The sequence below is a fragment of the Lathamus discolor genome, chromosome 10, assembly GCF_037157495.1.
Source record: "Lathamus discolor isolate bLatDis1 chromosome 10, bLatDis1.hap1, whole genome shotgun sequence".
Taxonomy (NCBI): Eukaryota; Metazoa; Chordata; class Aves; order Psittaciformes; family Psittacidae; genus Lathamus; species Lathamus discolor.
In genome coordinates, this window is record NC_088893.1 from 7,988,834 (window position 1) to 8,002,640 (window position 13,807).

Consider the following 13,807-nt stretch of genomic DNA (forward strand, 5'->3'; position numbering starts at 1 on the left):
ATGTTTTAGTGACTGATGAACAATTGAAAAGAACCTCTCTGGTATTTTTAACATTTCCTGGGCGTTAAGTTTCACCTAGGTCCATAAGTTACTCTCATTTGCCTTCAGTAAAACATAGAGATTACTAATTAACTAAGAATTTCTTCTAGGAAAATCCCTAACCTTGTTGAACTCTTCCCTTTCTGAAATCATGAATAAAATGAACGGTGTCACGTGGTGGGTAGGTAGTGAATCAGTCCTACTTCAGACCAAGGGAGAAGAGGAGGCTGATTTCAAGCCATGTTCATCCATCATGGTAGCTTCAGAGCATTGCCTGTTGGGAGCATGTGTTCATCCACAATGTGACAGGGTAGCCAGGGGAAAAGGGAGTCTGTGAAGTGGATACATACCATTTAGGATTTGTGAGGGCAAACTCAATACCTTGTATAAATAAATTATATAAAGGAATCTCAAAGATCATCTGGTCCAACCTTTCTAGACAGCGCATGACCCAGACTAGATGTCCAAGCACCTTAGAAGTGTCCCATGTTGGGGAATCCGTCCCTTCCCTGGGGTGATGATTCCAGTGGCTGGTGGTTCTCAGTGAAAATTTTTCCTCTATTGTCCATTTAGAATCTCCCCAGGAGTAACTTATGCCTGTCACCTCTCATCTTTTCCATGGAACTCCTTGTAAAAAGGGAGTTGTCTTGGATGAGTATGAGCTTTTACATCTGCAAACAAATGCATTTGTTCATCTTCTGGTTTTGAAATTGTCTTCGCTTTGGTGTAATGCCTGGGATTTAATACTTGAGCAGGGATCCCAGCCTGAAAGCCCTGGCTACATTAACACAACAAGCCTGTTGTGTGTTCTAGTAGATAAGAATGTTGAGGAACATTTCCTGTTTCTTGGTTTAGGTGAGGGAAGAGGGGCTATTTTTGCAGTAGGGAATTTTAAAACCAATGAGAAGATGGAGCATTGGAAACATGATTTAGAGTGGACTGAGATAGAATACGTGAAATTGAGTGCTTAACATAAGTGATGCTTATTTTAGGAAGGTTTACTGGTCTCGTTCAATGATTTTCGTCAGCATGAAGATTGCGCATGTCAAGAACAGGTACTCAATTTACTGGAATTCATGTGAATTTTGAATATACTTCAGTTGTCAGTTCCAGGTCTCTAAATGGCAGTTCCTGGCTGCAGAAGATTCTCTTGAACATCAGGAAAACTTAGTCATAATTATTTGTGTTTATCAGACATTGAATGTGTGATGGCTGCAGGCTGGCTTGTAACAGGTTGGGTTGGGTTTTTTTTTGCCAGCAGTAACTGAAATGAGTAATCTTTCTTTTCTGCTATACAGAGAAACTTTTTCATGTTGCCAGCCTATTGTGCCAAGAGGACTCAACCTGTGTTTTCTGTGGCTGAGGTTTTTTGAGGGCTAACTGGGAGTTCAGTTTTGTCTTAGGCTTATTGTTGTGCAACATAAAAATGAATTGGAGATGGAAGAGTCATAAATTAGACAGCTCTGTCCAGAGGCATGTGATAAGGTGTAATTTGTAGTATTCAGAGCTACTTAAATTGGCATACGGATATCTAGTGTCAGTTGAGTGCTGAAGAAAGAAATTAGGTAAGTGGTTAAATTCATGTGAACAGTTTGACAGATGCTCATGGAAGCCTGCTTTTGTGTTCAGTTATTAACACAAGAAAACTGAAAGCCCAGGATCAACAGTCTCTGGCATGGAAGAACAGTCCCATACAACATGAATTTTGGTTTATTATTTTATCTGCATGTTTCAAATACTAGCTATAATTTTGGGCATGGAGTAGTGACTTGTGGTGCCAGGCTCCAGATCCATCGATGAGGCTGGACTGAGCAGAGAGGAGCTGCCCTATGAATGTTGGTTTGCTCCTTGCTCATTCTTACCCATCATTTTAGTCAGCTGAAGTTAATGCTGAGATCAGTTTGAGTGGGTGCTAATACATCAGGAACACAGAGCACAGGTTTATATGTGAATGTCAGGTGTGTGTGTGTGTGTGTGAGGCAATTGTCTCCAGTTATGAAGCATAAAGTTGTGTCCATCTTTATTTATGTTGCATCTATAACAGGGTTTGCAAAATGAACCTGTTTTGACATGAACCTGTTGCAGCCCAGATCCTATAGTTGCTTGTTTCATGATCTGATAATTGCTTAATACATATTGGAATAAAGGCTGTCCTTCAGGTAATCTTGCCTCATGTTAGTCAACTTCCTATTGTAATTGAAGCTAACCAGATCTACACCCCTCCTCTCTGTTACCCTCCCAATCTAATTTCCTGCCTACAAAACTGTTGTAGGCTTCTAAGCAAAGGCAGTGTGCAGGTACTAACAGCTTCTCTTAAATGTGGTGGGCACTTGGGCTTCTGCAGCCTTGCAGGGACCTGAGTTGATCTGATGGCTTGCTATTCCCAGAAGAATAATGTTCCAGCTTATCAGACCTCTTTGGTAAGTCCATCAAATTCAGTAAAGTGGTAGAAAATTATCTGTGCCTGCCTCCCTCCCTGCCTGAATTTTATCCCTTTTTGATGGGTTTAATCAGGTGAAAATACCCACGTTTAGGTGTGTGTTTTCCTATTCCTTTAGGCCTTCTCTTGAAACTGAAATAGTAATGTCAGGAAGATACCTTAAGTAGGTAGAAAATTGTTTGACTGGCTTGGGGAAGGCAGCATTGAAAAGCACATCTTAAGGTAAAACAAAGCCAGGCCTTTTGCTAGTGTGAGTCTACACCAGGGTGTAGTGATGCACTTGTCACAGCAAGTTCTTACAAGTGCCATGTCAATGACAAAGGGCTTCACTTTACTTTCTCTTTGGAATAATTATTTTTAGTAGTTTTGAGGCAGGCATTCTTTATATGTGGACTTTAAAGAGGTTTGAGGTCAAACTTGAAACAAACTCATTTTCAGTTTTCACTTAGTGTTATGGTATGTGATGTACTGTCAGAGAATCACAAAATCAGACTGGTTTGGGTTGGAAGGGACCTTAAAGCTCATGTGATTCCACCCCATGCCACAGGCAGGGGCATCTTCCCCTAGAGCAAGTTGCTCCAAGCCCCAAACCAGCTCCAAGCTGCAGCCTGGCCTTGGGGTATCAGTATTCCTCAAAACTTCTAGGGCAGGATTACAAGTATTAATCAGGTATTGGCATTCAGTGTAATAAAGGACGTGACAACATAAAGCATCAGAGGCTGGGTTTATCAGACAAAACCACAGTATCTTCTAGTGTGCAATGCTGCAGTAGGACCACATCTTGTTAATTATGGAATGAAAATAGTTTAAATATAGATGATCTATTTCAGCTTCATAGGCATGAACTTTCAGCCTGGCCTACAGGCCTAAATTAGCTTTAAGGAAGCCAAGGTTCCTCTGCATATATTCAGATGTATTTAGACATATGTCCGAATTGAGTTTTTACAGCAATAATTAGGAAGGGTTACCTAACACACAATCAGGTAGTCATTTATTTGCATAAGAAATAGGAGTTTAGGAGTCCCAGTTAAGTGCTCAGGTCCTCAGTATTTGTAGAGTGGGGAGAGTTGATACCCAGAAAAGTGTTCATAGCTCAGGGGCTGTCTGGAAAATGCAAGTTCAAGGATATGATTTAACAGCAGCTTTTGTTTCTGTGCCACACTTTGTGCAAAGATGGTCTTCCCAGTACTACTTTGGCACAAATGGAAGGGAAAGGTAGAAGAAGTTGTGTTTGCTGCTGCCCTTCCCTGGCTGGGTAGGAGGAGCAGTCAGAAACGGTGCTGGTACAGCTACAGCAGGAAGTAGTTGTCTGTAGCCTGGGTCAGTACCAGGCTGGTGGTGAGCATGTCTGAGCTGTGCTGGGAAAAGGGCTTTGCTTCTAACTCTGTATGTTGTTGCCCATCTTGCAGGAATTGCTGGTATTAGTTGTGAAGTCAGTGCTTGCAAAGTCGCCTTTATGTACCCCTGACCTGAGGTAAACTCAGTCATGGCATTAACACATAAATGCTGCTGTAGCTGACTCCAAATAGCTGCGAATATAGCTGCTATGGAGGGAGGACCAGTGGTGTAACTGGATCTGCAGAGCTTCGAGGCTGCTGCAGTCTTTGGCAGGACTTCAGGGAAGGTCTATGGTTGCTGTGGATGGGTATGAAAAGCAGCAATGCAGGGAAGTTACTGATGTCCAGCACCCTGTCCTCAGGTCCCATGCAGCTTAGCAGCTTCTTTGGGGTCTGACTGTTCCTACTTGAAGTTGTTTTGGCAGGTAGAAAAATGTCTTGAATATACATCTTCCTAAGGAGCCTTACCAAGTGAGATGCTTATTAACTGCCCAAAGCAGCTCGCAAACTAATCCGAAAATAGCACAGTGCCTGGTTACTCTATCACTTCGCTGCAGATCTGATTAGGATAGAGCAGGGCGTAAATTTTGCCACATGAGTAAGTCTTCCAGGAATGCCAACATGAAATCTTCTTGGGGTTTTGTTTGGTATTTGTTTTTAATGAAGTTTATTTTTAATTTCAAAAGTAGAATTTCTTTGATACACTTTGGGTAGTTTGATTTCTTTAAATATGGGGGTTTTAGTTATTATGATGTGATCATAATAATTGCATTCACAAGAGACATCTGGTTGTTCAGCTTATTTCTTAACTCTGCTATTGATAAGGTATCCAGCTGTTCATCCTCTCTAGCCTTGCCTTAGTGTGCAAGCAAGTGCATGGATTTACAGCAGTGTCAGATGGTCTGACTTGAAACCACATTGCAACTCGTCCTGGCAGACTGGCAATAGTACAGCTATTTTCTCATGCTGCATATGGATTTTTGGTATTTTCACACTCAAGTTCTATTTTATTGTGGTTATGTTATTAAGCTCTTACTAAAACTCAAAACCTAAAAATTGATGCTCAACATGTGCAGAAGTAATGAAAGCAGCTGTCTTTTCTTGCTGTGATGTAAAACTACAATGAAGCAAGTATATGAAGCAAGTTTTCCTGTGAGACTTTACATGTGTGAGGTCTCTGGAGGTGCAGTACTAAACCGGAAGAAGAGCTGAAGGGCAGTGAGAGGCGAAAAGAGTGGTGAGAAGAACAGGCTGCACTGATACTACCCAGCTTGTACCTTAAGTGAAAGCTGTGTATCATGTTTGCATAATCAGTGTTAGAGACAGACTTCTTTAGAGGTTTCTCTAAGCAAAATGTGCTTCCTGTTGGGAGGAGAGAGAGGAATTCCTTGCAAGTTAATGGAGTATTTGTGAGTGGTGAATTAATACTGCTTCAGGAGGTGTATTGGTGCAGGTAATGTCCTGTAAATATAAGAGTGAGCTTCAGGGTGGCAGCGTTTGGGGAGAAAATGGTCCATATCTTTACCCAGTTGTCGAAAAGATGAAGTTTTAAACGTTGCAGTGGCTCAGCCTTTGAAGGCTGGTGCCAGGCTGATGTGCTTGCCTTGGCCTGGGTGTAGCCTAGCTGTTCCTGAGGCCGGGAGGTAAGGCTTGCCAGGAGCCTCCTGAAACACTTCTGCTGTATTTCCTGTTCATATTACAGTTGTTTCAGGGGTAGGTGCCATTTTAACCTGTCTTCAGAAGGAAGGACTGCTGTTAAATTTAGTGATGTCATTGGAAAAGACCAAAGAAGTCTATTAGCGTGTACTAGAAAGTCTTGTATGTGTTTCTCAGTTATGTGTTATGAATAGTCCCTTATGCACACAGTGGGATTTTCTGCCGGTCACCAAATGACACAAACACTGTCGCATTAGGGATAATAGGAGGGAGGGCCATGAAGAAGGGGGCTGGAGCAGTTCTGCTCTGGAAACAGGCTGAGAGAGCTGGGCTTGTTCAGCCTGGAGAAGAGAAGGCTCCGGTGGGACCTCAGAGCAGCTCCAGTGTCTGAAGGGGCTGACAAGAAACCTGGAGAGGGGCTTTGACACTGCCTTGTAGGGACAGGCCAAGGGGGAAATGCTTTAACCTGCCAGAGGGGGGACTGAGATGAGCTCTTAGGCAGAAGCTCTTCCCTGTGAGGGTGCTGAGGCGCTGGCACAGGGTGCCCAGAGAAGCTGTGGCTGCCCCATCCCTGGCAGTGCTCAAGGCCAGGCTGGACACAGGAGCTTGGAGCAAGTTGCTCCAGTGGAAGGGGTCCCTGCCCGTGGCAGGGGTTGGAACTGGATGAGCTTTAAGGTCTCTTCCAACACAGACCAGTCTTTGATTCTATGATAATATTTCTGGCATATTGGTGAGGTGAAGTGCCCTGTGTAGTCCTGGGGGAGAAATGCTTCTGTAGGTTAAGGGTGAATTTTTCCAGAGGTCAGTTTTGCATCAGGGAGTCCTTAAGCTGCTTAGAGTGATATAACCTGGAATTTGAGTTCTGCAGAGGTGAATCTTACTGTATGGGCATATTTTGCTGTGAGCTGTAAATAGCTGCTCTGTGTTTGTAGTAAAAATCTGTATTGCTGGTTTAGGTCACTAATTTTCTGCTTGTTTAATGTTCAACTCTCAGAGCCTGCTGTCTTAGCTTTAATATTTGTGCCTTGGCCCGCAGGATGTAATACCTGTCAGCTCGCCAATGCTATGTGTATCCACAGAGATATGGAACTCATATTCTGTGTTGTGACAAGCCCCTCTTTCTCCCTGATGCCCTTTGTGTTCTTGTGCAGCACTGCATCTCACTGGGCACTGAGGAATTGGCTTGGAGACAGGGGGGAGATGCTGCAGAACAATTACACGGCAAAAAGGGGAAGAAATGACCCCAAGTTGCTCTTGCATGTCAGTGCTCTGTGTAGTTCTCCAGCCTCTTGTTACTGTTTTCCCCCAATGAATTTGCAGATGGCCTGATTTGATTTGTTGGATTTTTTACACTTAAAGTATAAACTTGTCCCTTTCTTGAGGTGTTTTGGGGTGTTGTGTGGTAGGGCTGAATATGATGAGAGTTTAATGCTGGTGTGAAAAAGATGGTGGAAGTAGTAGGGGGGAACAGAGAGAGTAAGATGAGGCTGGGGCATGAAGTGGGAAGGGACAGCAGTGGCTGCGAATGGAGCATGTCTTGATTCTGTGGCTTATTTAAGGCACTGAGTATTGAACAGGTAATGTCTAATTATGGAATAGTGGCTTTATCTTGAAATACTACTGAAAATACAGGAAGGGATGTCTGAACTTGGGACAAATTCTGAAATGTAGCTCTACTCTCATTAGAGAATGAGTCAGGTATCCTCCTTGTTTACTCTGGCAAGCTGTCATAGAACTACAGAGTGTGATGTTGCGTAATTCCATGAGCATGTATTTGGAGATCATGTGGGCCACTGGTGGGACAGCATTATTGCTGCTTAGTTGGAATACCTGCTCGCTTAATTGTTCTACGTATCTGTTCTTGTCTAGAAAACAATGATTGAGATAATGCTGAGTGCCAGCTTGGGAACAGATGTTTTGGGTTGGAATTTTAGTCAACTCTGGTGTTTCTACTCAAAGCAAACTCCTTGTTCTACACTAGTTATAATTACTTTTAAAATAGAACTAAAGGGTTTCTGGGAAAACTATTCAGACCCCCTCTGGCTCTCTCAGATAGGTTCAGATATACAGGAGTCATCTCTGGCTTTTTTGAGTAACAAGGTAGGTAGACTTCTGGTGACAAAGATGCTACAGCCTCTGTAGCCGTCCTGTCCAAACATGCATTACACTTTCTGAATATTTAATCTGAGTTGCCATTGCTGTGGTCAAAGGTCTTGTTAATTGTAATATTTACAATAAACTGTATTTCATGAAGAGTTATTTCCTTTGTGTTTTCAACTATCTTTTCAATGACTTCACCACATGGTTTTTACAGTGGTGTCCTATGACCTGTGCAGTTAAACTGTAATTCTGATAGTACAGTTCAAGTGTTTCGATGTTTTGTCTAATATTTTAGATTTAGCATGAAACTTCCAAATGGTAAATTTTCTTTTTTCATTTCTTTTTTTTTTTTTTAACCTTGGCAAACAGGTTGAATCCTTTATTTTGGACCAAGAAGATCTTGATAACCCAGTACTTAAAACCACATCGGAGTTATTCTTATCGAGCGCTGCAGAAGGGGCGGACTTGAGAACTGTAGATCCAGAAACACAAGCAAGACTAGAAGCCTTACTGGAGGCAGCAGGTACTTTCTTTGTGTAGTTTCTTCCTGAACTCAACTTGCACACAGATCTACAATGTGTACATTTTGACCCTAGTGGCATATTCACAAGTCTGGACATTTTCCATGACCATGGAAAACAAGCTCAATTCTTACAGGTGTTGAGGGTTGCTTGGTCTACTCTTCCTGTACATATAAAGTTAGAAAACTTAATTTTGATTAAATGGTATTTCATTTACCAGATAAGATTGCACATGTTACCAGAGAGAAGATTAAAGGGGAGAGAATGGAAGGAACTAGACTTGATAAAATTATTATTTTTTTTCTCTACTGCTTTGGTCAGTATGGAGTTACTGATTCATTGCTCCAGAAATTTGCAGGTGAAATATTTGTTTCTCTGGTTTAACTTTCACAAAATTATTTTTCCATCCTATAGTTCTGGGATATGACTGGAAAATACATACTTAATGTTCGTGTTCTAGAACTAGCTAGATGAACCAGATAAGTATTAGTTCTCTAGTGAAAGCTTGACTAATTCAAGTCTTGCTAAGGTTTGTGACTTGGATATTCATGATGAGTTTGAAATTTATTTGTTAGTTTCAGAATTCCAAGGACAAAAAGATGTGAGAACCCTGTTTTGAAACAAATCCTGTTTAATCGCGATGGGTACATACTCAGACAAGTAGTAATGTGCTGAAACTGGAGTTTTCAGATTTAAGCTTTGCGCACACAGAAGCTAGATGAATTAGTATTTATTTGCAGGTGTTTAGTGTAAAGCTATGTACAGTCTTAAAGGAGAGTTTCATCCTGAGGAAGGAGGATACAAGGGGCTGTGGGACTGTCTCTCTTTGGGTTTGAAAAACCTCTGCAGCTTAGAACATAGCATAGCTTTTGTCAGCAAAATGATGCAGCAGCCTAACAAAAGGTGGTCCCTTAAAATGTTTCTAACTTGATTAACTCATGGGGGACCAAACTTTGCTTTGCAGGGAATAGAGACAATATCTGGGATGTTCCAGACACTGAGAGAATGTGAATAATTTGATCCTGATAATTTGTGCTGGGTTAACAGTTGGACTTTTGATGATCTTAAAGGTCTTTGCCAATCTAAATGATGCTATGCTATGATCCCTTTTTAAGCACTTTTAAAAATGAAAATCAGTTTGACTCATGTACCTGATGACTGGTGTGTCCTGAAACCTATGGTTAGCTTGATAAATGGTCAGTGGAGATGTCTGGTAGTTAGTGTTATGAGGGCAGTCTCTAGACATGCTTATATTGAGGGGTTGCAGTGTTCAAAATGATTTAATGGTATTTAACAAATTTATGCCTGTGATGCCTGTGAGAATGTTTTCTGTAGACTTGAAGCAGTAGATGGCCCCTTGTCCCCAGGATTAAATGATTTGTTTTTAATCTGGGGTTTCCATGCTTGGAGTAGAGATATAGAAAATGGGCAGAACAGAAGGAATCTGGAAAGAAGAGCAAATAACACAAAGAAGGTGCTTTTATTTGGGGATTCCATCTTCTTCTCTAAAAAGACTGGACAAAATGAATGCCACTTGGTGAATGTGTGAGACTGAAAGGTCAAAAACAGTCTTGAAAAAGTCTGAAGAGTTAAGCAGTACTTGTCTTTCCCACTGTGAATTTGAACACTAAAAATGCCAAGAGGCTTAGCTAAAGAAGACACTGAGAATCTGGGAACTTATTAAGAAAAGTCATAATCTGAAAGCGATTGCAAAAGAAAAAGTGGTTTTGGGAGGTGTTGTATTTTCCCTGTGTTTCTCTGGCAGGTTTGACTGAAAATACCATTTCCAATCTTAAGTGGGCTTCTGGGTTTCCATCGTGGCAACGTAGTGGTCTCATGTTGGAACTTTGTATTGTTTTGCACTTTGGCAAAAGCAAGAGATTTCTCCTGTTATTTTAGTCACATTTTAGTTCCTAGTATTAGGGATAGGTTGCAAAAGTAGATGGCAGAGCTATTGCTCAAACAAGTATTTCGGCTACTGCCTTGTCTGATGTGGTTTCCAGGGGAGCCTGGCCTTCGTTGTGATGATCCCCTCTCCTGTGGGAGGCTTGATCCCAACAACCTAGAGCAAAATCAGTCTTGCTTTTAGTGTCTCGGATTTCTCAGGGTTTCTCACATACTGGGTTCGTGGCTGTGTCATGAGGATCTTAATGGGTATGACTTGCAAAACTAGTTTTACTCATTCTCCATGAATCCTTTAATGCTCAGCTCTCACACGGCTATGCTGTTTATTAAATCTGGAAGGTAAGCTCTAGCAACTGCAGCCAGGTGGGATGTTGTTCTTCAGATTACTTATGCAGAAGTGGTTTTCAGCCATCACAGGCTTTCAGATTTGTGGGAGTTTTTGTTTTTCTGTAGCTGTCTTGATAGTTGCTTAGGCCTTGCATATGCAAGTGTGGAGGCCAGAGGTTAGTTGAATAGCTTAAAAATGTTTCTGTACATTACATTTACCCATCAGAAGAGTGATGGATTTTTTTTTTTTTTTTTTTGCAGTTTAGCTTGTTTATTCTGCTTCCAAGAGGACTTAAAATATTTTGTGGGTTTGGATGCTGAGGGTGACAGCCTTAAGCAGAATATCTAGCAAGAGGATTGTGTGTTGCCCACTGTAACATAGCAGCAAGTACACACCTATGTGCATACACATGTGCCCACAAGCAGGGGTTACACATTCCCTACATTAACTAGGTCCACTGAAAGCCTGGCTGCTTAGCTTTAGCTTGGACAATCATACTTCCGTCTGTAATGTGTTTATGCAAAGCACAGGCACTTTGTTAATGAACAGTTATCTTTAAAAAGCTGTCAGTGATTGTATTATTTTACAAGAAAAAATAATTTTACTTTCTGAAGACTGAGAGACTTCACTGTTCTGTGAACATCATAAATAGGAGTTGTTTTTGTCCTCAGAAATTGAGGATGAATTAAAACAATTGAATCCCGTTCTTTGGGAAGCTATCCTAAGCAAACCAAGTCTTATGAATAGCTTCCTTTAGTTTGACTCCATATAGCAAAGAAGGGATTTAAAGGTAAAATGACCTGTGGAAAGAGAACCATACTGTTGGGAGATGTAATTAAACAGATTCTTGGTGTTCTGACAGGGGATAAATGTTCTGCACTACACACATTAAATTCCCCTGTTAATTAGGGTGCTGTTAATATCTTAAAATAATAAGCCATCTCTGAAGAATCCTGATTCTTCTGTGGCTCTTCAGTAAAGCTGCATATTAAATTCTCTTCTTAGGGACAGTAGTTGACTGTTGGAGGATCACAGAATCACAAAATGTTTTGGGTTGGAAGGGACCTTAAGGCTCATCCAGTTCCAGCCCCTTGCCACGGGCAGGGACACCTTCCACTAGAGCAGCTTGCTCTGAACCCTGTCCAGCCTGGCCTTGAACACTGCCAGGGATGGGGCAGCTAAAGCTTCTCTGGGCACCCTGTGCCAGCGCCTCAGCATCCTCACAGGGAAGAGCTTCTGCCTAAGAGCTCATCTCAGTCTCCCCTCTGGCAGGTTAAAGCCATTCCCCCTTGTCTTGTCCCGGCAGGCCATTGTCAAAAACCTCTCTAAAGGTTTCTTGTCAGGCCTTTAGGCACTGGGAGCTGCTCTAAGGTCTCCCCTTAAGGAGCCTTCTCTTCTCCAGGCTGAACCAGCCCAGCTCTGTCAGCCTATCTCCACATCAGAGCTCCTCCAGCCATTGCAGCATCTCTGTGGCCTCCTCTGGACTCACTTGATGACAGGAAAGCTCTCTACTGCAGTGAATGGATGGTTGTAGCATTCAGAGCTCTTGCTGTTCTTGGCAGGTTCCTCCTTAGGTCTTTCAACATCTGTTCTTAAAAGGGCAAATTTGCCTCCAAAGACATGGGAAGCTTTACAGGTGAAAGCTGTTTCATTTTCTGTTTCCATCTTTTATAAGCCACAGGAAGGGAAAATGGCTTGCTTCTGTAGTGCAGTCCTCTGTCTGGAGTACAGGTTGTTTTTTAGAGAGGTTAGAGAAAGGTGGCCAAATAAAAATCCCTTATGCCTGCTTGGTGTTTCTGCACCCAAACCACAGAATTCCATAAGAAGTTGTAAAATGTGAATCCCTGCAGGTACCATACCCAGTCTGTAGTGTTCCAGCATGGGTTTGCTGAGTTTTCTGGGAAATGACAGAATGCCACTGAACTGCTTTTTTTCTTCTTTTTTTTTTTTTTTTTTTAAGCTGAGGAAATAGCTCAGGTGCCTGTGTCCTGTGTGTTCCTTCTCAGTCTGAGTGTTGCAGGACTTTGGCAGTGAAGCATCAAAAAACAGATGCAGAAGAAAGTGAGAAGAAACACTTGTTCTAGTGTTGGAGCACTTGGCATTACCGTTGAGCATTTACACAGGGAGGAGTTTTGTTAGCAGAGAGTACTTCAGGAGTCCTACTGTGGTTTATAAAGAGGCTTGTGAGGAGAATCAGGCTAGTTTGGAGAGGAACCATGTTCAGCTGAGGGTTTGCCTAGTGAAACAGAGGTGAGTAGTCTGTTGTGTTCAGACAGGGGAGCAGAGTTACACACATCCTTCTTTTTTGTTGAAATACAGGATTAAAGGTGACCAGAGACCCTCACATAGATTGTTTGGTGTATTTGAGACTTTGGGGGATTAAATGCAGTGTAAATGGTAAAAGAGAAATCTAGGTTTAGTAAGTTTTTGTTAATCCCTGTTGGATTTCAGTACTTAATTGAGGTAGAAGAGCATTTTACTATGCTTTGGAAAGCTGGTGTGATGAAATTGGAGGGAAAGAGGTTGAGTATTCTGGAACTGGGGAAGGCAAAAAGTGGAAGTAATCACCTGCTTAGTAGAAATACAGAACACAGGTCAAAATATGAATGGGCCCAGATAAAATCTGCCTGCTTTAGGGTACACTGAAAGGACAGAGTGAGATTCAGTAGTTGTAAAACTGAATGCTTTCCCCTGTGTGTATGTGTATCTGTATTTACTCTCTTGCCAAGCTGTTGACCAAACCTACTTCTGTTTTTTTTGTATGTGATGTGACCAAACCCATTCATTATTCAGTAACAGCAGGAGATTGTTTGGTTAAAATAGATTATATTTGTTTCCCTGACATTAGGAGGCTTGAATGTGGCAAGGTAGACCTATAATCCAGCAATACAGGGAGTGAGCTGTGGACTAAAAAGAACAGTTCAGAAGATGCACAGCTTGCTTTCACTGTGCATCGAGAGACTACTTGGCAAGTGTCAGTGATACTTTGATCATGTACTTTGTGATCAATAAGATTCATATGGATGCAGTGTTTCTTTTCTTAGGTCTGATGAGTAACTTGTGATTTAAATGGATGTAGGCATCTAATCCATTAGAAATATAACCTATGAAGGGTTATCTGAGCTCTGCTTCCAACTGTAGAAGTTGAAGGCTACAGAAAACAGAAGGGTCATGTGTGTCAATTTGATGGCTGCAGCTTTCAAATTGTGCTGGTGGAATGTAACACACATGCTTCTAGATCTGTATTGGTGTTCTTGAATAAAAAAAAGAGGGTCTGTCTTGGGGACAAATCTGAGAGGATTGCTGGCATTGGAACAAAGATAGAACTTTATTGTAAAGATGTAGCAGTATCAAATTTGAAGTGTGTTTAGCCGTCTTCAACATGGCAAAAATCTTAACCTTAGTCCAACATCTTTAATTTTTAAACCAAGCAAGGTTTTTCAGTTTGATCTGATGTGAAATACTTGGTGTTACATGGGCA

General features: G+C 41.6%; 1 protein-coding gene across 18 annotated transcripts in view; it reads left to right on the forward strand.

Annotated features, from left to right (window-relative positions):
• The window catches only part of ANKHD1 (ankyrin repeat and KH domain containing 1), a 104,153-nt gene that overhangs the window by 7,288 nt on the left and 83,058 nt on the right, over positions 1-13,807 (forward strand). For 17 of the 18 annotated variants that reach the window (XM_065690493.1, XM_065690495.1, XM_065690496.1 and 14 more), the window contains exon 2: positions 7,942-8,095. In XM_065690493.1, coding sequence (XP_065546565.1) covers positions 7,942-8,095 — 154 coding nt within the window. Of the gene's footprint in view, positions 1-2,400; positions 2,460-7,941; positions 8,096-13,807 lie in introns of those variants that run through there. The other variant, XM_065690499.1, reaches the window with a different exon arrangement.